The sequence below is a fragment of the Notolepis coatsorum genome (assembly GCF_963971535.1).
Source record: "Notolepis coatsorum genome assembly, chromosome: 10".
NCBI lineage: Eukaryota > Metazoa > Chordata > Actinopteri > Aulopiformes > Paralepididae > Notolepis > Notolepis coatsorum.
In genome coordinates, this window is record NC_140174.1 from 42,769,492 (window position 1) to 42,793,101 (window position 23,610).

Sequence of the window (23,610 nt, forward strand, 5' to 3'; positions counted from 1 at the left end):
TTTGGAGCCGATGACGTCACTGGGAGCGTCTGAGCTTGGGGAGCGTTGGAGTTAATATACTGTGTATTTCGGTCAGGCGGGGCCAAACGGGCGAGCATACTAGGATAAAGATGATGATATATGTTCTGTGAACAGGGGCTAAATAGGATTAAAGTTATGTTACGGGGTATAGCAGGGGTTGTGTAAACGTCGCGATGTGTTGTGCCGCTCGGATCAACAGGATAATGGGCCGTTTAGGAGAAGTGATGTTGGATGCTAAGCTAAGCTAATAGGAGCTAGCAGTACTGAGTGTGTGTGTGTGTGTGTGTGTGTGTGTGTGTGTGTGTGTGTGTGTGTGTGTGTGTGTGTGTGTGTGTGTGTGTGTGTGTGTGTGTGTGTGTGTGTGTGGGGGGGGGGGGGGGGGGGGTAAGGAGAAGGAGAAGAGGAGCAGCTTGCCCTCTGCACTATTCTGCTACCTCACTATCCCAATTACAAGTAATTGGGATAGTGAGGTAGCAGAATAGTGCAGAGGGCAAGCTGCTCCTCTTCTCCTTCTCCTTACCCCCCCCCCCCCCCCCCCCCCACACACACACACACACACACACACACACACACTCACACACACACACACACACACACACACACACACACACACACACACACACACACACACACACACACACACACACACACACACACACACACACACACACACACACACACACACTCTTGCTCTCTCTTCCCCTCTCCTCCCTATTGTGCAACCAGACTCTCCTGGATTCCTGACCGAGCACAAAAGCACAACAAAGACTCAGGAAGTGATTAGCGGCTTAACGAGGAGTTGGGAGTTTTTGTGTGTAGTATGTATGTGTACCCGTTTGTGCATGCATGTGTGTGTGTGTGTGTGTGTGTGTGTGTGTGTGTGTGTGTGTGTGTGTGTGTGTGTGTGTGTGTGTGTGTTTTGTGAGTGAGTACGTCTGTATGTACGCATGTAATACACAGTGTGTGTACAGGACACGTTTGTGTGTGCATGTGTTTTTGCTTTTTTGTGTGTGCGTGTGCATGTGCGTGTGTGTGTGTGTATGCATGCCTATGTGTGTGTCTGTGCGTGCATGTGTGTGAGTCGGGTGGGGGGAACTTCCGTGAGGCAGGGGTGGGTAACAGACCAGGAGGTTAACATTTCAGGGGCTTAAGAGGTGGGTGTTAAGTTGGGGAGGTCAGTGAAGAGGTCAGTGAAGAGGTTAATTAGGAACAGGGTTATTGTTTAGAGAGGATAAGTAGACATGGAGGGGGTTCTCCTGATTCTCTTCATATCCTCCATGTGTTCCTGAGCTCACCGATATATTGAGTGTTGTTTGTATTGAGTACCCCCCTCTCCTTTCTTCTCCTTTCTCCTCCTCCTCTAGCCCTCCTCTCATTCCTTATCTAGCCCTTTCCTCCTTCCTCCTCCTCCTCTAGCCCTTCTCTTCTTCCTCCTCCTCCTCTATCCCTTCTCTCTTTCCTCCTTCCTCCTCTTCCTCTGGCCCTTTGCTCCTTCCTCCTCCTCTAGCCCTTCTCTCCTTCCTCCTCCTTCTCTAGCCCTTCTCTCCTTCCTCTTCCTCCTCCTCTAGCCCTTCTCTCCTTCCTCTTCCTCCTCCTCTAGCCCTTCTCTCCTTCCTCCTCCTCTAGCCTTTCTCTCCTTCCTCTTCCTCCTCCTCTAGCCCTTCTCTCCTTCCTCCTCCTCCTCTAGCCCTTCTCTCTTTCCTCCTTCCTCCTCCTCCTCTAGCCTTTCTCTCCTTCCTCTTCCTCCTCCTCTAGCCCTTCTCTCCTTCCTCCTCCTCCTCTAGCCCTTCTCTCCTTCCTCCTCCTCCTCTAGCCCTTCTCTCTTTCCTCCTCCTCCTCTAGCCCTCTTCTCTTTCCTCCTCCTCCTCTAGCCCTTCTCTCTTTCCTCCTCTTCCTCTAGCCCTTCTCTCTTTCCTCCTCCTTCTCTAGCCCTTCTCTTTTTCCTCCTCCTCCTCTAGCCCTCCTCTCTTTCCTCCTCCTCCTCTAGCCCTTCTCTCTTTCCTCCTCTTCCTCTAGCCCTTTGCTCCTTCCTCCTCCTCCTCTAGCCCTTCTCTCTTTCCTCCTCTTCCTCTAGCCCTTTGCTCCTTCCTCCTCCTCCTCTAGCCCTTCTCTCTTTCCTCCTCTTCCTCTAGCCCTTTGCTCCTTCCTCCTCCTCCTCTAGCCCTTCTCTCTTTCCTCCTCTTCCTCTAGCCCTTCTCTCTTTCCTCCTCCTCCTCCTCCTCTGGCCCTTCTCTCTTTCCTCCTCCTCCTCTAGCCATTCTCTCTTTCCTCCTCCTCCTCTAGCCATTCTCTCTTTCCCCTCCTCCTCCTCTAGCCCTTCTCTCTTTCCTCCTCCTCCTCTAGTCATTCTCTCTTTCCCCCTCCTCCTCCTCTAGCCCTTCTCTCTTTCCTCCTCCTCCTCTAGCCATTCTCTCTTTCCCCCTCCTCCTCCTCTAGCCCTTCTCTCCTTCCTCCTCATCTACCCCTTCACTCCTTTCTCCTCTCTCCTGATTGCTCCGCTGGTGAAAGGAGATTGGGCTGTATCAGTTGACACTCCCCGGCACACCAGAATGAAAACTGACATGAAAAGAGGAGACACAGACACGTACGTGCACACAAACACACAAATGAACGCACATTAACACATCTAATTTGAATTCACAGATCATATATCAGCTGAGGTTTTTGAGGACATATATAAGAAGTGATCATTTCTTGATGATCATCAATGTAATGTAATATAATCAAATATAATCCTACCAGATGTTCAGCCCTCCTCCACGGCAGGCACACAGTCCTCAAGCCACTAACGCCAAGTCTATGGACATGTCTGCCTAATAATAGGTCCATTATCACCATCAGGGGTAGTGGTGGTTCAGGAGGTGGAGCGGTCGTCTGGTAATCTGAAGGTTCCTGGCTTGATCCCCGCTCCTCCCGGCAGCATGCCGACGTGTCCTTGGACAAGACACCGAAGCCCTGACTGCTCCCGACGTACCTTGCATGGTTGCTTCCGCTATCGGCTTGTGTGTCAGTGAATGGGTGAATGTGAGGCAAACGATGTAAAGTGCTATGATGGTTATGTGGTAGATGGACCACATAAATGCAGTCCATTTACCATTCTCCATTAGCCTTCAGTGGAATCTGTATAAGATCTCATACGGCCAATGGTTGATACTTACCATGAACATACAAACATACCACAACCCCCTCTCCTCTCTGCCTCTCTCTCTCTTATCACACACACACAATGCACAAAACATAGTGAAACCTCCAATGCATTAACGGTGGCAGTTATGTGAGCTATGTGTGTTCTTTGTTTGTTATAAGAATGAGAATATCAAGATTCAAGAGGTTTATTCATCACATACATTCACAAGACATAATAGATAAAATACAAAAGGTAATGGGTCCTATGTACACTACTATACAATATACAGTTATACTCTATGTCACTATGCTATCCTAACTATACTATACAAAAACATCCAGTTATGTTTTTCCCCCCTTTAAAGTTACTTTTTTCTTTCCTTTAAAGTGACCTTTTCTTATGTGTTTAAAGTGACCTGTGGTGTGTTTGTGTTTGAGAGAGTGCATAATGTGTGGTGTGTGTGTGTGTGTGTGTGTGTGTGTGTGTGTGTGTGTGTGTGTGTGTGTGTGTGTGTGTGTGTGTGTGTGTGTGTGTGTGTGTGTGTGTGTGTGTGTGTGTGTGTGTGTGTGTGTTCATGTGTCCTTGTGTGTGGAGAGATCAGTGTTCAATGTTCTGATGGCCTGGGGGAAGAAGCTGAGCCTGAGTCTCTCTGTTCTTGCAGCGTATATGCGGAGGCGCTTGCCTGACCGCAGCAGCTTGAACATGCTATTGTTGGGGTGGTGAGGGTCCTTCATTATTCTGCAGGCTCTGGATTTGCACCTCCTATTGTATAAGTCCTGCAGGGGTGGTAGTGCAATACCTGTAGTATGCTCTGCTGAGTGCACCACTCTCTGTAGGGCCTTCCTGTCCTCCAAGATGTTAATAAAAAAAAGATGGCAGTTACAATGAACACAATGGACAATTCAAGCATCAAAAATCTTCAACTCGTGCAAAATGCGGCTGCACGGATACTAACTAAAACTAGAAATGTATCACATCACACCAGTTTTGTCCTCCTTACACTGGCTTCCTATTCAAGCCAGATCTGACTTTAAAGTGCTACTCCTCACCTACAACATTTTAAAGGAGCTCGCACCGCTCTATCTATCCGATCTCATCTCACGATACTCGCCCGCTCATGCTCTGCGTTCACAAAATGCGGGGCCTCTATCGATTCCTAGGGTTAAAAAGAAATCCGCCGGCCACAGAGCCTTTGTCTACCGTGCTCCCTACCTGTGGAACAAATGACCTGCCGTCGTCAGGGGCGCCTGCTCTGTCAAGCTTTTAAATCCCTGCTTAAATATTTTCTCTCTCTCCTTCAACCTACCCTGATCTCACCTGGTCAGGGACTGACCCTTAGATTAATCTGTCTAGTTTAGTTAGGATGTCTATTTGCTAGGAGAATCTTTTTTAACCCCTGTCTCTTTCTCTAAGGGAATTTATCAATATATACATTCCAGTGACCTTCTACCTCATACTGGACATGAGCATCAACCGGTCCCATGGAACAGCTTCATACCGCCTTTTGTCTGGCCTGCAGCGCTGAACCTTACCTGCTCTGCCCTGACCAATTCTGAGTGGTTTCTCCTGCCCCCCGGGGCATATGGCCCTCAGCCATCGTCTTGTATCTCATCCTGTATACATATGCTTGCAGTAGTTCTTAGTTCTATCTATTACTTAATTTCACAATTTTCTTATATACTTTGATTCTACTGTCACCATGTATGCATATATGCTCACTACATGTATTTATTGCTCCAACTCCGCCCACTACAAACATGGGAACTCTCTAACCCCTGTCCCCTTCTCCCCATCTCTCTGAGTGGTCTCGTAGTGTTGACCAAGGTGGTGGATGTCTCGGGTGTTGGCCAAGATTGCAGTGACTTTTCTACCCCCACATTGGTTATGTGCACCACTGAGGCCATGGATCAGCTTCATACTGTCTTCTGTCCGACCTAGGCATGCCTGTGGTTTAGACATTGAGTTCATTGCTGGGTTAAGTACTTCTATTCTATTCACATACTGTTGTAAATTCCCCATTATTTGTTATCCTGTGTATTGTTATTTCCAGTCAGGCACTTCTTTGATGGCCCAGGGGTCCTATTATTTATAGTCTGGCATCTCTCTGGACAGCCCAGGGGTCCTAATGGGTTTAAATACAGCGGCCATCTTGCCGCCCATGTGTTCCATTGCTGTCTGCTTTCCCAGTGAGAGAGTGCGTTCATGAACTAAGTAAGTCACCAATAGCCTACAAATATAGTGCCTATGGTAATGATAGATACATGTCATATGTAGCCTGCCTTATGTGTTGAGATGCTGTGACATGCATGTGTGACTATGATTTGGTTTGCTACGTTGTGTTAATTCATGCTGCTAATTGAGCTATGCTAATGCCAATAATGCTATAGCATCTCTTCAGTTGTGTGTTCTGGATGCCATTGCATTCTGCCATTTACTTATGTTTGGTCCATGCGGCCGATGCTAATATGCTAGATAGCATCTTTTCAGTTGTGTGCATTATGTTTGGTCCATGCGGCCAATGCTAATATGCTAGATAGCATCTTTTCAGTTGTGTGCATTATGTTTGGTCCATGCGGCCAATGCTAATATGCTAGATAGCATCTTTTACTGTGTGTGTTCAGGTTATGATTAATAAGTATGTACCTCTGTTAATTATTGTGTGTTCTGCTTATCTGTTGCAGAACACCACTCACTCAATCTTTGATTGCTCCATCCAGCCCTACGACCTGGATGGAAGCATTCTTGAGATATCGCTCAACAACAGAATCCTTAATAAATACGAAAGGACTGTTCTCTGTGTCTGCGTCCGCTCTCTGACCGGGGTGTGCCATTCTGGATGAAGTGGCTCCAGCAAACTTTGCAAACAAGCATTATATCTTCAATATTGGTCCTTCGAGCCGGAGAACTTCACCCACGACGGCGCCATGGACACACAGAGAACAGCAGCAGACGGAAATGGAAGACGAGGAGAAAGGCTGCGACAGCTTCCAGCACACCTGCAAGGCTATCTGGTTAGCTTACCACAGTCCCTCATGCCTAATACTGCACCGTCTCTACCAGATGACAACGAAGGTGCCACCGCACAGCAGCTGCGGTCACTCAGCCTGCAGACCGAGTTTGCAGCTACAGGTGACCAGCTCCACACTGCGCTCGGGCCCCCTCCCTGCCTCTCATTGCCGGGAGCAGTCGATCAGACGCGACACTGGGACCTATCACCGTATGCTAACACCCGGCCTGACCAGCGGGAAGTGTGTGTGGGGCTCACATCGCCATCCCCATCAGAGCAGAGCCACCACAGTCGGAGCCTAACAGGTGGCACCTCTGACGTAAGAGGACCTTGCTCTACCATGCCCCTACGCCTTCCATCACCATTGTCACATCATAGTCTGAGCGTCCCACCCAACCGCTCACCATGGTCGAGCTCGCTGCCACTAATACTGCTGCTGTGCCCAACAACTGCAACGTTACAGTCTCAAGCCACAACCTGTACACCGGGCCAGAGGCAGCAAGCCTACATGTCGACTCAGTCTCTACCGCCGACAGTAACCTCCGCACCGCTGTTCGGGGCTGCTCCGAGGCCCCCAGCCCCCACCGCGATGAGTCTGGTCATGCCACAGTCTGACTTCCAGGTGATGCAAGCAGTGGGTCACGTGGGCCAGCAAATGCCAACGGTACCAAGTTACCAGCCTACCTACCGGTCAAACCAGCCTGTGTCATCAATGGTGAGGAGCAGGCATGGCAGCACACCAGCGGCCGCACAGACCCGGTATGAGCTTACGCCAATGAGATCTGCATATCAAGTGCATCAATATACTACAGCTACGCCTGCACAGCCTAATTATCAACCTCAGACTGCAACAGCACTCTACCCTGCACGATGGTTACCCACTGCAGCTGCTCTCCAGTCAGTGGGCCAACATACAGCAGGTGCACCTCAGCAGTCTACCTATCAACTACCCTCCTGGACAGCGCCGCCTTCACCATTCACAACCGCTGTTGCAGCAGCGAGGGCATATCAGCCTCCACCAGTATTCCCTGCTCAGCAAGCGTATCAAGCGCTGCCGCACCAGCTGAGCCACCATCAACGATCATCATATCTGCCTCCACCAATCAACACTGCTCAGCAATTGCATCAAGCACTGCCGTACCAGCAGAGCCATCAACAACCAGCATGTCAGCCTCCACAAGCCATCCCTGCTCAGCATATGTATCAACCATTGCTGCACCAACTGAGCCACCATCCACAACCAGTGTATCAGCCTCAGCCTGCTGCATCGACTCAGCCAGCCTATCAGCTCGTGCATCCAACACCCGGTCCAGCACCCTATCATGTAGCAGTTCCACCGGTCCAGTATGTCCGTCAGGCCCAGTACACAGCACTACAGGATCCATACGCTCTCCAGCCTCCCAGGCAGCCAGTCCCTGTACCTAAACTGCCTAACCTGGTCCATGACAGCGAGAGAGAGTTCACAGACCTTAAGATGGCGCTGGACCACCTACTCGATGCCCACACTGAACTTTCTGAGCACTACAAGTACCGTGTACTTATGGAGCAGCTGGTTCTAGATGAGGCTAAGCTGATAGCCCAGTCCTGCAGGCATTATGCGCAACCCTACACCGCCGCCATGCAGGCCTTGCAGCGGCAATATGGACAGCCACATCAGCTTGCACAAAGCGAGATTGCCGCAATACTGAACGCTCCTGATCTCAAAGCAGTAGATACCAAAGCCTTCCAGAGCTTCGCCCTTAGCATCGACTTGCTAGTGGGAATGCTGACATCGCTGGAAGGACCTAACGGGATGGAAGTCATGTCGACCGGCCATGTGGACCGGCTCCTTAGTAAGCTCCCTAAGCAAGTGAGGGACGGCTTTGTGGAGCACCTACTGGCTCAAGGTCGCCTCAACACGACTAGCCTAAACCCTTACAATCTTCGAGACCTCGCCGACTGGCTCAGGGTAAAGGCTGAAGCTCAAAGACTGTCAGAGAGAATGGCACAGCGTTATCGGATGGAAGGGACACAGTTCTCTAACAGAGACAAGCAAGTTCCCCCACCCAGACCTCACAACCAGCCTTTCTCGGTTTATTATGGCTCCGCCAAGCCTAAACAAGACAGCCGTCAGCCTGTTGAGACATCTCGATCAGAAGCCAAGAAGCAGAAGTTCAAGAGGATGTGTCTCTTCTGTAGGAGTGCCGAGCACTACCTATCGCAGTGTCCAGACATTGTCCAATGCTCGCCGGGAAAGGTTGAGAAGTGGATAGCAAATGGCAAACGTTGTCGTAATTGCGGTCGTACCAACCATGAGCAAGATGCCTGCACCTTGAGGAAACCATGCAGTGAGTGCCAGGAGGTCCACCTCAGAGTTCTCCACGCCATCGCCAAGCCGGGTCCCCGTGCCTACCTCATCACACCAAAGGATGGTGCCTCGCTCTCCAACTCCAAACAAGGAGGAAAGGTGTACCTTAAGGTTGTACCAATCGTCATTACTAACGGGAGCAAGTCACTGCACACTTATGCGATCCTAGACGATGGAGCTGAACGCACGATAATACTGCCAGCTGCAGCTCGACACCTGGACCTTAAAGGCGAAGCGGAGTCCCTCGCACTGCGGACGATTCGCCAGGACGTGGCTCGCCTCACTGGCAAGTCTGTAGATTTCCATGTGGCCTCCCTGACTCATCCTTCTGAACAGCACCTGGTGAAGGGCGCCTTCACAGCACGTCGATTAGCCCTGTCAGAGCAGTCTTACCCTGTGACTGCGCTTCAGGAACGCTATCGCCACCTGAGGGGGCTCCCATTGCAGGACTTCAGTCAAGTGCATCCACTACTGCTAATTGGTGCAGACTGCACCCATCTGATCACATCCCAAGAACCCATCAGATTCGGCCCCAAAGGTGGACCCGCAGCAGTCCACACAGCGCTCGGCTGGGCACTCCAAGGCCCAGATGGTCTTGCGTCACAGGCTACTTCATGCTACTTTACCTCTCTCAAGTCTGCACCGGACGACCTCTATCAACACGTTGAACGTCTCTGGCAGCTTGATGTGCTTCCATTTAGAAGTGAAAAGCTAGCAGTAAGGTCCCGTCTGGACCACGAGACTGTGGGCATCCTGGAAGCACGCACTGAGAGGGTGAAGGTTGGTGACACACTCCGATACGCCACGCCTCTGCTCCGCGCAAAGGACGCGCCACCACTGAAAGCCACTGCCAAAGCAGTCATGCCAATGCCCCGTAACACAGAGCAAAGACTGGTAGGAGATCCAGCTAAGGCTCAAATCACTGGAGCAGAGATCAAAAAGCTCGATGGAGGATGTGTTGCCAAGCTGGGTGAAGAAGCGGTAAATGAGTCTGACGAGTCATGGTTCACCCATCACGGGGCGGCGGCCGACTCCTCCTTACCTCAACCTAACCTGCATGACACCGAAGTCTTCCTGCTGAAGACCAGCCAGGCGGACTGCTTCCCAGAGGGATTTAAGTGTCTCAGAGCTGGAAACCCAGTACTGCCCAGTAGTAAGCTCAGTACGCTCTCACCAGAGATGGATCATACAATGGGTCTTCTCCAAATTGGTGGACGCTCTTGTCACCTGGACACCTCCTGTTCTACTGACATCCACCCCATAGTTCTCGATCCTGGCCATGCAGTGACGAAACTCATCAAGGATGTAGATGCCCGCCTACTCCACCCAGGGCCCGATAGGGTCTTCGCAGAGATCAGGCACCAGTACTGGGTCCTGTGGGGAAGACGGGCCATCAAGCATCATCAGAGTACCTGCACAGGATGTAGGAAGTGGAGGTGGGAGCCGGTGGCTCCAATGGTGGCAGACTTACCTCCTGCCCGGTTGCGGCCCCTTAAGCCACCATTATGTGACACCAAACAGGTTGCTGATGGGGCGGCGGGATGCCTCCCTGCCACAAGTGTCCTACGCTCCCGACCCGACTGTGGCAAATGGTGGCGACAATCAGAGACCTCGGTAGCCACTTAGGGAATTTGACTGTTTACATAATAGCTATGCTATTCTTGGGGCGGCTGTTGTAAATTCCCCATTATTTGTTATCCTGTGTATTGTTATTTCCAGTCAGGCACTTCTTTGATGGCCCAGGGGTCCTATTATTTATAGTCTGGCATCTCTCTGGACAGCCCAGGGGTCCTAATGGGTTTAAATACAGCGGCCATCTTGCCGCCCATGTGTTCCATTGCTGTCTGCTTTCCCAGTGAGAGAGTGCGTTCATGAACTAAGTAAGTCACCAATAGCCTACAAATATAGTGCCTATGGTAATGATAGATACATGTCATATGTAGCCTGCCTTATGTGTTGAGATGCTGTGACATGCATGTGTGACTATGATTTGGTTTGCTACGTTGTGTTAATTCATGCTGCTAATTGAGCTATGCTAATGCCAATAATGCTATAGCATCTCTTCAGTTGTGTGTTCTGGATGCCATTGCATTCTGCCATTTACTTATGTTTGGTCCATGCGGCCGATGCTAATATGCTAGATAGCATCTTTTCAGTTGTGTGCATTATGTTTGGTCCATGCGGCCAATGCTAATATGCTAGATAGCATCTTTTCAGTTGTGTGCATTATGTTTGGTCCATGCGGCCAATGCTAATATGCTAGATAGCATCTTTTACTGTGTGTGTTCAGGTTATGATTAATAAGTATGTACCTCTGTTAATTATTGTGTGTTCTGCTTATCTGTTGCAGAACACCACTCACTCAATCTTTGATTGCTCCATCCAGCCCTACGACCTGGATGGAAGCATTCTTGAGATATCGCTCAACAACAGAATCCTTAATAAATACGAAAGGACTGTTCTCTGTGTCTGCGTCCGCTCTCTGACCGGGGTGTGCCGTTCTGGATGAAGTGGCTCCAGCAAACTTTGCAAACAAGCATTATATCTTCAATACATACTGTTGTGAAGGATCAGATTAAACCGAATATATATATTTATTTATATATATATATTTAAATAGTATTTGTATATCGTTGATATCCCCTGTATATTCCTTGTACAATATGCACTGAATATCCCTTTAGTCTACTAAACAGCCCATAATAGTTTCATTCTACCATTGGACGAGAACCTGGCGCCATCAGCCATACCCCTAGGTTCAAGTTCAATCGTGCCGCCCAACATGTCGTGGCAAGCCCCGGTTCCGCGTAGGAATACGTCTGGCGAAATACGAATGGTACTATTTGTTCACAGCGCATATATATATATGGCGCAAGTAAAGTAGAACTTTCTTTTTAGTCCAGTTCTTTACCCTCCAACAGAGTGACAGACGCGAAGCCTCACCCACGACGCACGTGTGGTGCAGTAAGGCCTACTTGGCCCCAGAATAGGCATTGAGATATCGTGTGGATTAATAGTTGAATAGTCATAGTTTGGCACTATACCGTCGAGTTGGACGTATTCTATTAAGCTAATAATAGTCTATTTATGTATGGTGCATCGTTCGGTTAGAGCTATAAAGTTATCAGTACCCCCATCGTTCCTGACGTTATCTGGACGCTTAACCAGGCTGGGCAGACCACTAGTGGTGCTTGCATCCGAGGAGCTCCGGGCCAGGGCGACTGGACCTGTATATTGGATTACCCTACCCGGACGGTAGTGTTGGAACTACCCCCCGGAGAGGACTCCAGGTGAGACGGCGCTCTACACCAGTGAGGTCGCCTCACGTCTCTCCGTTGTGGACCGGCAGCCACCGTCCACCAGAGGGTCCAGCTGTATTCGTCTGCGGACCGAGGTTCTGTGGGCACCGTGTTCAAGACTTTGAATTCTCCCAAGAAATCGTCGGCCAGATGGGATACCGCCAGCGGCTTCTCTAACCCCCCCCCCTCCTACTGTCTTACAACCAGCGGGACCCCCCCCCCCCCTTAGTGTATCCAGCTATAATCATTTAAGTACCATCGCTATAGTTTCCTAGAGAACCGGGTTGTATACTTACTCCCTGCGTAACCAGAGATTGGACATTCAATGTTGATTTACCTACGAATACTCATTTGCCATACAAGTGCATTTCAAATCATAAGTGTAAACAAGTGAACGTTGTATATACCTTTTGCTATATTAAATATTCGATTTGTACATTTGTGTGGACTTCGTTTCATCAGGTGGGAAAGTGTTCATCATATTTATATCATGTACTGGATGGCCAGAAGTTAAAGTACAAGAGGTAGTGGTTTAATATTACCATATCTAACAATACAGTCAGGGAATTGTACCCCTCAGTTACACATACTGTATATGCATACTACATATATCTATTCACATATATGCTTACCACATGTACTGTATCTATTGCTATGTCCGCCCATCACAATCACGCAAACTGTCTAACGCCTGTCCCCGTCTCCCTGTGAGTGGCTGTCTCGTGGTGATGACCGGAGTGGTGGACGTCCCGTGATGATGACCGGGAGGATGCGACCCTCTCTACGCTGCCCCCATACCTCAAATGGATCCGCCATCAGCTCTATTTTCAATCTTTCAAAATGTTCTTATGTACCCCAGTTGCTATTGCATGTACTTATTTGTGTTTCATTACACGTATATGTACATGCTTATCAACTGTTTCACCTGTTTTATAGCAACACTACTATCACCGACATCTAAGAAGGGAGATCCCCCCTTGAACGGCCCTTGTAAGGTTTCTCCCCTCCACGTTGCCTGTGGTACTTTTTTCCTATTGCTAGGTTTTTAGTGAGTTTTTCCTTACCTTCGCATGAGGTATGTCTGGGAGTGTTGCATTAATTTAATTTATTTATTTTACATTCTATTTTGGTTTTCCTGGTGTTTTTGTCTTTGTTTTTTATTTATTGTGATGTTTCTTCTTGACTTGTTTAACACTTTCAGCGCCACGCTTAATCCGCATCTCTGCCGTTAGAAGGCCAGTTTAAAATAGTCATGTCCGCGGTGTGTCACGATGTTTGCAGAGCTGTGTGTGTGTTCTGTATTATAGCTGTGGAGACAATGGTGTGGCTCATTTGACAGACACTAATTGTAGTCCAACATGGAAAAAAATAGTTTGTTTCTACACACTGCAGTTTGTAGTTTATTACACGCTAAACATCGCGCATTTCCAAGATAATCCAGTCTTTTTTCATAGATCGCGAGATAAAATGCGTTATGTGCAATAAGCCTGACTCGTTCTGGTTGATTCCCTGAACCCCCAAATACTCCCAAATAACATGTGTGTGGGCGTGCGTGCGTGCGTGAGTGTGTGTGTGTACGCATGTGTGTGCGCATGTGTGTGCGCGTGATACAAGCACATGCACACGCTCTTTGGCTCGTTCGACATGTACATACCTTCACAAAATCATCAAGGGGGGGGGGGGTAGTCTTTCCCCCGAAAATCAGATCGTTAGAAAAAGCCTTGTTTATGACCGGTAAAGTGAGCCACTGTGATCGTTACATAAAGCCAGAAGGTAATCCAAAAAGAATAATTCCAATGATCCCATCGGCGATCATTACAAATTACACATGTTTACGGGACACTATAGGTTTTGAGGTGATCAGATCTGCTAGCGATTGCTTTGGAAGAGCTCCTCCCCCACAGAGCGAGCCTCGATAGTCAGGTGCATTCATTGAATATCCTGTTGCCTTTCTATCCGAGTTCAAAATGTAGGTGATACTGCCACCTAGTGATATTCGATCGACATTGCAATTCCAACGTATACAAACGACCCAGGGACGGCTAGAATGATCCGGATGATAATTTAGAACGGGGATCAGAGGAAAAAGATCAAAGGCTCTAAAAACGTAATATTACGCGAGCAAACATGCAGAATGAGTTCAAGAAGACGTGTCCGGCCCATGGGGACATTAATGTGTGTTGTCGGGCCTTACAAATACATTTTTTTTTATTTGACACAAAGACACACACACACACACACACACACAAAGACACATACACGTACACACTCACACAAGATTTTTTATTTGATTTTATTTAAAATTATTAAGTCAGTACTCAACACACAATGTATAATGAAACTAACAATTAAGATGGCTGAAATTACATGCAAGCAAAGAAACAGAAAACAAAACAAAATACTTTACAGTGTTAAATACAATTTAAGATTATTTTAAAAAGTGAATCTACTGTAAATGCAGCAGAGGTTTTGAGGCAGGTTATTCCAAAGAGTTAATGCTCTAAAAATAAAAGATCTTCTTAAAGTGTTGGTTTTTTGAACCTGGCCATTCAAGCTGCCCACTACTGGAACCTATGATCATGCACAGTATTACTATAAACAATCTGTTTATGTATAGAGACCCAAACCCAAACATCTTTCATTATTTTTTTTGTACATGTCATGATTGTACATGTCCTCCTTTCAGTACACGGCAGCTGATAGCTGCAAAAAACCTTAAATATGGAAATGTGTATTTCAATTCGATTGTTTAAGGAAACTTTAACAAACTCCCTAGAGTTTTCTGCTTCTCCGTGAGCTAACACCATGCTGCCACTATTGTTCTGTTGTCTGTCAGTTGTTGTTGTTCAGTTCAGTTGTTGCTCTGTATGTATGTCCTGCCTTTTTAATAATGTTCCTTTGTGTTTTATTTTTACTTATTTTATTTTATCCCCCATCCCCTTTCCCTTTCCCCTAGGGGGCTTTTTACCCCCAAATAGGCCGTTATTGAAAATAAGAACTTGTTCTTAACTAACCTGCCTATACAAATAAAGGTTTGACGATGATGATGATGTACATCTAAGGACCAATGAGGTTTCAGTGCATTGTAAGAGCAACACGTGTTGGTCTGTGGAAGAGCCGGCCGTGACCACTCTGAGCGCTGAGGGGCCGGTGGGGCCTCCGAACGACCCAACCGTCCTCCACAACACAGACTCTCTTCAGTAGAGCAGGCATCTCAAGGAGCCCTATGCACACAGTGGAGTGTGTTGTGTGCCTGTGTGTGTGTGTGTGTGTGTGTGTGTGTGTGTGTGTGTGTGTGTGTGTGTGTGTGTGTGTGTGTGTGTGTGTGTGTGTGTGTGTGTGTGTGTGTGTGTGTGTGTGTGTGTGTGTGTGTGTGTGTGTGTGTGTGTGTGGGGGGGGGGGGGGGGGGGGGTTACCTACTTTGACAATCACGAGCCATATGCATCATGCTGAGTGAATAACTGGCACAATTCCTAACATGCACGCACACACACACATACGCACACACTCACACACACATACACAAGGACATCTGCCTGTAGGGGTAATTGGCATTAACCTCTTCAGCTGTGACCCCCTTTTTCACGCCAAACCACATCTGCATTGGAGTGTGTGTGGGTGTGTGTGTGTGTGTGTGTGTGTGTGTGTGTGTGTGTGTGTGTGTGTGTGTGTGTGTGTGTGTGTGTGTGGGTGCATGCATGCGTGTGTGCATGCGTGTGTGTCGTGTGTACTAAAAAAGAGAGAGGCAGAGACAAAAGTGGGTTGTGGTATGTTTGAGGCTGTGGCTCTAGGTGTGTGTGTGTGTGTGTGTGTGTGTGTGTGTGTGTGTGTGTGTGTGTGTGTGTGTGTGTGACTCTCTCACACATTGGATAGAAACGCAGCTCTGCTTCATCCGTGAGACAATACAACCAGCGTTGCGCGCCTCTGGGACAGAGACACATCGGGAGAAAAGAAACGTTTCCAGGAACAAGCTGGCATTCCTCTGGCAACACCGCAAATCAAAGGCAATCAATATAATTTTGAATAATAGCTGTTTTCCCGACCCCCCCCCCCCCCCCCCCCCCCCCCCACACTGTTAGTGATACAACCAATGTGTATAACTACTATAAAGCCAAATGTCAAACTGCACCAAGCGCTGTTACTCCCCTGGCCACGCCCCCTTGGTACAATTTCATTGACAAAATAGAGCCAGGCTATTTCCCAGATACCCATGATTTTACAACAGAAGAGGTGGATGCAGTTCTGACTTCTCTTCCCAATAACAAGGCTAGCGGATCTGATGGGGTCATCTATGAGACGTTGAGAGCTACCAGGCCCACGTCAACACAGACACTCACACATATCTTCAATGCCTGCCTGATCAATGAGAAGGTGCCTGATTCATGGAAAGGGGCCCTCATCCATAGAATACCAAAAAAGGAAAATGTCCCAGATGATCCTTCCACTTGGCGTGACATTTCACTATTGCCCACTATATATAAAGTTTTTATGAAGTGCCTACTCACCCGCATCTTACCCTGGCTGGTGGACACAGGGATTCTCTCCCCCCATCAGAAAGCGCATATCAATAGACAGGGAATGAACGAACATGTGTTTTGCTTAAAAACCGGAATCGACGATTTCAAACAGGAATCATCCAAATTCTACACAGTGTTTTTGGACTTTATAGACGCATTTGGTACACTCTCCCATGAGGTGATGTTAAAAACATTAGAGGAAATACACCTGCCTCAGCCTTTTGTGAATATTGTATATCCAGTGTATACCAAGGTTCATTTATCCAAGTTATCTGCGGGCAGCAGCTCACAGAGCCGATTGCACTGAAGGTGGGAATAAAAACTGGCTGTCCCTGGAGTGCCGTGAACTTCATCCTAGCACTCAACCAGTGGATGAAGTGGATTTACCAGTGCGCTCCTCTGCATGTCCGATCCCCAAATCCTGTTCAGGGATACGTGGACGACGTGCAGGTGTCATCACGACAGGAAGATGTCATCATTAACATTCTGGCACGCACTGATGAGTTCCTCCAGTGGTCAGGGCTGGAGGTGAAGCAAGCCAAGTGCGCCATACTCCATGAGCGCCGCAGTGGAGGCAACCGCTGGTATAAGGCCAAGAACGACAAGCCCCCCTCCTTTCTTGTAATGGGCCAACCCATCAAGGTGTATTCCCGTAATGAGACCTACCCATACCTTGGCCACAGGTTTAACATCGCTGGAGAGTGGGGGGAGCAGGTCGAGGAGCTCACTACAGAGTTTCTCCATCGTCTACACCTGATTGACCTGTCCCCCCTCCCCGTCATCATGAAGTTCCAGGCTGTGAGAGAGGTGGCTCTGGCTAAAATCCAACACATTTTTGCCAATGTACACATCCCTCTCAAGGCACTGAGAGAAATGACAAACAAAACTGTTCAGCTGGTCAGAAAGTGGGTAGGCCTCAACACACACTCCACACGGGGCATGATCTTTCTCCCATGTGGAGAGGGAGGGCTGGGAGTCCCCAATGTCGAGTGGACCTACATAGCCACCAGGCTAGCCCACCTGCTCCACATGCTTAACAATGATGATGTCACCGTCAGAGAAATGGCCAGGGCCTCTCTCCTGCTGGATCTACGCAGAAGGAAGATTCCCCTGGCCACCGCAGACCAGAATAAATTCCTCTGCTTCAGGCAGAAAGACTCTGGGAATCTGGACTCTCGGGCCAAGGGCTTCGGGGGCTGGTCTGACTGGCCAGATCTCAATGACCTCTGCAACCAGACTGGAGTTCAGCTAAAATGGACAAGACCCAACACACAGACTGAAGTCCCTGTCTCTGATGAACTTATCACAGACCCCTGTGTGGTTGTGAAGGCCAACATCACAACACTGCAGGAAGAGACTGTCGAACTGCACAGAGACTCTGCAAGGAGGGTTCTGCTTAGCATGAAGCAGTCTGAGATCAGGCAGCACTGGTGTGGACTCAGGCTATGTTTAGACGGAGAGAGTCTGAACAGAAACCGCAAAAGTAGTCTTACGGTTTCACTTTTAATTCTGCGTTTAGACGAGCGTTTTGGGATGGAATTCTCCGTGCAGACGAGGCTGTAACAACTCGAGACAACGGAGCCCCGCTGTCACACGATTGGCGCATATGTCACATGACGTGCTGTGAAGACCCGCCCTACTCTGCCTCTGATTCGCAGACTGTGGGTGGGGAATGTGATTGGACCAAAGCAGAGTCACTCACAGACAGTGGGTCCAGTCACGCCGCGGGACAGATTCTTGTGTATTTAAAAGTACTGCCAATGTAGCCTTCAGGTGATCGCCATGGATAGAATCAGACATGCTTTATTTACGCTTCTAGGCTACTGGCGCATGCCTGTGATGTAAGCAGTACACGCGACGAGAGCCTTGACAACCCTTTCGTCATCGTTTTATGCGGTTTGACAGTTTAGATGAGAGCGCAAAGGTTTAGCGTTTCTAGGAATTCCACCCTGGAAGGTGGTCTCACTTTTTTACGGTTTCACCCCGTAAAAACGCCGTTTCCGTATAAACGAAAGGCACATCCGAAAAAATATTTTTGCGGATTCACCTGCTAGCGTTTCCGTCTAAACGGGGCCTCAGACTACAGGGAGAGCTAGCTTGTTTGGAGTTTGCTGACCACTCGGTCTCACACTCAGTGTTTAAGAACGCCGCTGTTGGTGAGGATGTTTTAAAATTTACCATCAAAGCAACTGCAGGTATTACCCAATCAATACAATCTGTCCACTTGGTATCCTCAAACCCACAGTCCATTCTGTTTAAATCAGGATTCACAACACCTATCCATTGCACACATAACAAATGGATGCATACAAACACCTGTACATCGCTCGTCATGACCGTATTGTGGACATTGTGTCTGATGCGGTACGGAACATATCACCATCTAGTGCAGCAATGTACAAACATGCCAGAGTGAAACCAGAGTGGTTTGACCTTACCAACGATGTCTTTGCTAACATACCAAATACACCGGATGTTGTTTTTGTTGACACCAGCCACAGGGAGGTGCTGGTCATAGAGGTAGGCTGTACCTTTGATCTGTACATGGACCAGGCCTTCCGGGACAAGTATATCAGATACCAACCACTGCTCAGTGTGATGGCTGACCTTGGGTGTAGATATAGTGTACTTGTATTCGGAAGTCTTGGCCATGTATACAAATGCACCATGACCGGTCTGAGAATTGCTGCAATGTCTAAAAGAAAAGCCAAACAAATTGCCAAATATTGCTCTGTCTCAGCTATTATTGGCAGCTTAGCCACGTGGAGAAGGAGGTGCTATGTGTACCCTTAAGTGTTCAGTGCTGCTTGGCCCCGATACATTTGATTCCCTGTTTATGTAATATAATTTGTGGAACCAAATAAAGTATTAAAATGTGTGTGTGTGTGTGTGTGTGTGTGTGTGTGTGTGTGTGTGTGTGTGTGTGTGTGTGTGTGTGTGTGTGTGTGTGTGTGTGTGAGTGAGTGTGTGTGTGTTTGTTTTAGTAGGAGATGAACATTGTTGGTGTTCTTGTTGTCTGCATTCCACTGCTCTGAGAAGTGTGCCCTAACCCCTCCTTTCTCTCTCTCTCTCTCTCTCTCTCTCTCTCTCTCTCTCTCTCTCTCTCTCTCTCTCTCTCTCTCTCTCTCTCTCTCTCTCTTTCTCTCCTCTATGTCACTCCTCTCTCAATTATGTCTCTCTTTCTCTCTCTCACACACACACTCACACACACACATGCGCACGCACACACGCACACACACACACACACACACATACACACACACACACACACACACACACACACACACACACACACACACACACACACACACACGCACACACACACACACACACACACAAAGGGTGGCATAGTCCGGAGCATATGGCTTAGGCTGCCAAAATGTGTTAATGCTGATTGAATGCTATTCTATTAGACTAATGTTTAGTAGGTTGTATATGCCTATGATAATCTCAAATAATAGAATGGAGCGCAGCTTAACGCCGATATTATGGATATTAGAAAGTAGAAAAGTGATTACAATTATAGCGGTAGACCACTTAGAGTAACATACGCTTTCAGGTCCGCCAGAGGCTTCCAATCACACTGGGTGCGTTCCAGTTGTCAGCATTAGCGGAACAAGCAGCTTAAAGGGGCACTTCGCCAAAAAACAATGCTGATTTATTTTGCACATAATCTCACACACATTTTTGCACACATTCATTTAGTTTCACAGTTATTGAGAGTAATATAAAGAGTTGTGCTGTATATATTTAGCACAACACAAGGATTCAATGTCCCCGATGAATAATCCCACGGTGGCCATTATTCAAACTAATTTACTCTTAGTGACTGTTAAACTAAATGAATGTGTGCAAAGCTACGGTATTTAGAGTGTGCATGTGTGTGTGTGCGTGTGCGCGCGTGTGCGTGTGTGCATTGTTTGTTGGTGAAGTGCCCCTTTAATACCACCGGCTCTCAGATTTATTTGATAGGAGTAATGTTATGCATGTTGATTCATATGCACGTGCGTGCAAACGTATAACATTTCAATAGCCATGGTCTACATATAATTGTATGTTATTTACATTTAAAATACGACCGATATATAGCCTATTTTATATACAATCATGGAATACCTCTGAATATCTAGAAAGCAAACTGTAATCTGTAATTTCAGTTCTTCAGTACCGTTGTTGTTTCCATAATCGCCACATCATCATCATCATCATCATCATCATCATCATCATCATCATCATCATCATCATCATCATCATCATCATCATCATCACTATCGTCATCAAGGATCTTTGACGTAGTAATCATTGTGAAAATAAACACTTTTTCTATTATTTTGTGAGTAACTTCCTGCCAGAGAATAACAACCAGGAAAAGAAGAGGTTCAGCAGAAGAACAGCCGGAATGTGTGCGCTCTGATGGAGCCAGCTCGTGCGTAAAGGGCGGGAGATGATGGCTGCTGACTGAGCTGTGATTGGCAGCGCTACCATGACAACCCTGCATCAGTATCAGCGTGGCCAATGAAGAGACAGACCCAGAGTCCTACCGTGACCCTCAGGTGAGCTAAAGAGGCAGACTCCAGCCACGCCTGTCAGACCGTGCCTGTCACTTCGAAGGAGAAAGGACACATCTTTTTCTAGTCGTTTTTCTACTTCTCTGTTTCCCCTCGCTGTCCAGATGGTGTTCAGATCGCCGCTCGACCTTTTCTCCGCCTCTCGCCTACTGCTGCCCCTGCACTTCACTGACGGGACGTCTTTCATGCCCCGTTCCCGTTCACCGGAGGAGATCCCCGCCGCCTGCCCTGCCGTGGCTCTCCCGGGACTCTGCTTCTCGGCAGCGCAGGTGGCCAGCGTGTGCGAGACTCTGGAGGAGACCGGGGACATCGAGCGGCTGGCCCGCTTTCTCTGGTCTCTCCCGGTCGCATGCGACTCCATCTCCGAGCACGAGTCCGTGCAGCGGGCCCGCGCCGTGGTCGCTTACCACACCGGCAGTTTCCGTGAGCTTTACCACATTCTGGAGACCTATCGCTTTACGCGCGCGTCCCACGGTAAACTGCAGGCCATGTGGCTCGAAGCACACTACCGGGAAGCCGAGAAGCTCCGGGGCCGCCCGCTCGGCCCGGTGGACAAGTACCGCGTGAGGAAGAAGTTCCCTCTGCCGAGGACCATCTGGGACGGGGAGCAGAAGACTCACTGCTTCAAGGAGCGGACCCGGGGGCTGCTGAGAGAGTGGTACCTCCAAGACCCCTATCCCAACCCCGGGAAGAAGCGGGAGCTGGCGCACGCCACCGGCCTCACGCCGACGCAAGTTGGAAACTGGTTCAAAAACCGACGACAGAGAGATCGCGCTGCTGCAGCCAAAAACAGGTAACGTTATGGGATTTTCCAGTAAGCATTGAATGAATGAAAACTTTATTTAACAGATTGCAGAATGGGTACAATACAGTACGGCTCAATACACACAATTGTTAAGGGGATGCAGACCAGAGAAAGACGTTTGTCTTGTTTACATCAGGGTCCCCCATTTTCAATTTATAGTGATTAATTGGGAATTGGGATTCCTAATTGGGAAAACCCGTCAAATGATGCTGAAACGCCTCTTTATACACAATTACATAATGTAAAATAGTGGGAAATTTAGTTTGAGAAAATTCGGGACGGAATATTTAACTTCTAAACAACGATATCATTTGAAATGCATGCACTGAGATATATTCTAAGCGGTTTATTTTAACAGTTTTATATAGTTCGAACGCAAGTCAAGTCCATTTATGTTAAACGAGCAGTGCATGTCATTTCAGAGACTGAGCAAGGCTGTGCGTAAAAAGGCCATTCATGCGTAAATGTGCACGGGCCATGTTCCTGTCAGACCCCCCCCCCCCCCCTCACCAACATCTCCTTCAGGGTCAGGGTTTGGGTGGAATGTTAATCACCTGGGCATGTGCTTCACCGCACGCTGCACCATGCGTGAATAAGTACTATTAGAGTGCGATATGTCGATGCTATTGTTGTATTGAACTCACATTTTTGTCCCCATAAAGCCATATAGACGCTATACATGTCCTTTACTAATATGTAATTTTTCCTATCTTTCAGGTTACAGCACCACGGGATGGGGCCGGACGGCATACGAACCCTGACCGGAGCAGAGTGCAGCCCTAACGGCAGAAGTAGAACGGAGCGCGTGGATGGAGAGACACTTCTCTCGGTAACGGACAGTGACTCTGACTTCGATGTCTGATGCTTCTCTGTGACAAGAAGTGTATATATAGCCTTCATCCAGGCGGGATACTTTTAAGATTTTATATGGACATTTGCGGGTGATGGCTACTAAAATCTCCCGAGGAGGAGGAGGAGGCGGCGGCGGCGAGAGAGCCGTACTTCATTGTCAAAATGCACTACCGGGACGTTCATGGACTAACGGCTCCTCTCCTCTTGACCTGAATGTCTGCATTGGAAACTCAACTGCAGAAAAAGAAGGGAAAAAAGCGCTCTAGACAATCATTCAAAAGCCTACCTCTCCTGTCTGTTTGTATGTTTATAAAGTTATTTTTGTTTACCTTTGTGTCTGCCTTTAGCCAACCACCATAATACACAACAACCAGATAATCCCATTTCATCCACAGACACTGTAAAAATAAAAGATAATCACAAGTTGTCTGAATTTATATTTTCCAAGGCTAAACCTTTTTACTTTTATTTTTAGTTGAATTAATAAGAGTGATGCTAACTTTATATTTAATATGAACTGTCTCAGTTGATTCAACTCAAAAAGCTGATGCAAACAGTTTATTTGAGAATATACATTGAGACAACTCGTGATTTTCTTTTCTTTTTTACACTGTCTGTGTATACGATCCAGGTCCTAATGTATGTATCAGTTTAATGTTGAAGTGTGTCGTTATTCTATGTAAATAAATTAATTTATGAATATGCTTGTGTTCGGTTGTATATGTGAGCATATAGTATTTATATTTCACCTTGCAGTTACGCGTTTGAAAAGGCTTTACTACTAAGCCTGAAACGAAATTGGTCTATGGGCCATTATGCGTTTTCCCCCTCAGCCCAAAATGTATTCTATCAACTTGCCATTAGGGGTAATATAGTCCTGCGACAGTTTTAACAGTAACGGGCCGGCAGTATATCATTGTTGAATAATAACTCAGAATAAGTAAAATGACAAAGGAGTCTTGTCATCAAATTCAACATTTTAATCAAAAACACAAGGAAAACCAATTAATATTTTTTAGCAAGTCATAAAACGTCACCACGTCATAAGTGTTTTGTAGAATTTTCGG

The 23,610-nt window shown here is 47.6% G+C and overlaps 1 protein-coding gene across 1 annotated transcript; it reads left to right on the forward strand.

Annotated features, from left to right (window-relative positions):
• Positions 1 to 20,990: 20,990 nt before the first annotated feature.
• Positions 20,991 to 22,553, forward strand: six3b (SIX homeobox 3b; the record flags this gene model as incomplete). Its single annotated transcript, XM_084323216.1, has 2 exons — positions 20,991 to 21,679; positions 22,409 to 22,553. The coding sequence occupies 2 exons, from the start codon at positions 20,991 to 20,993 to the stop codon at positions 22,551 to 22,553; spliced, it is 834 nt and encodes a 277-aa protein (XP_084179342.1).
• Between the last annotated feature and the right edge of the window lie 1,057 nt (positions 22,554 to 23,610).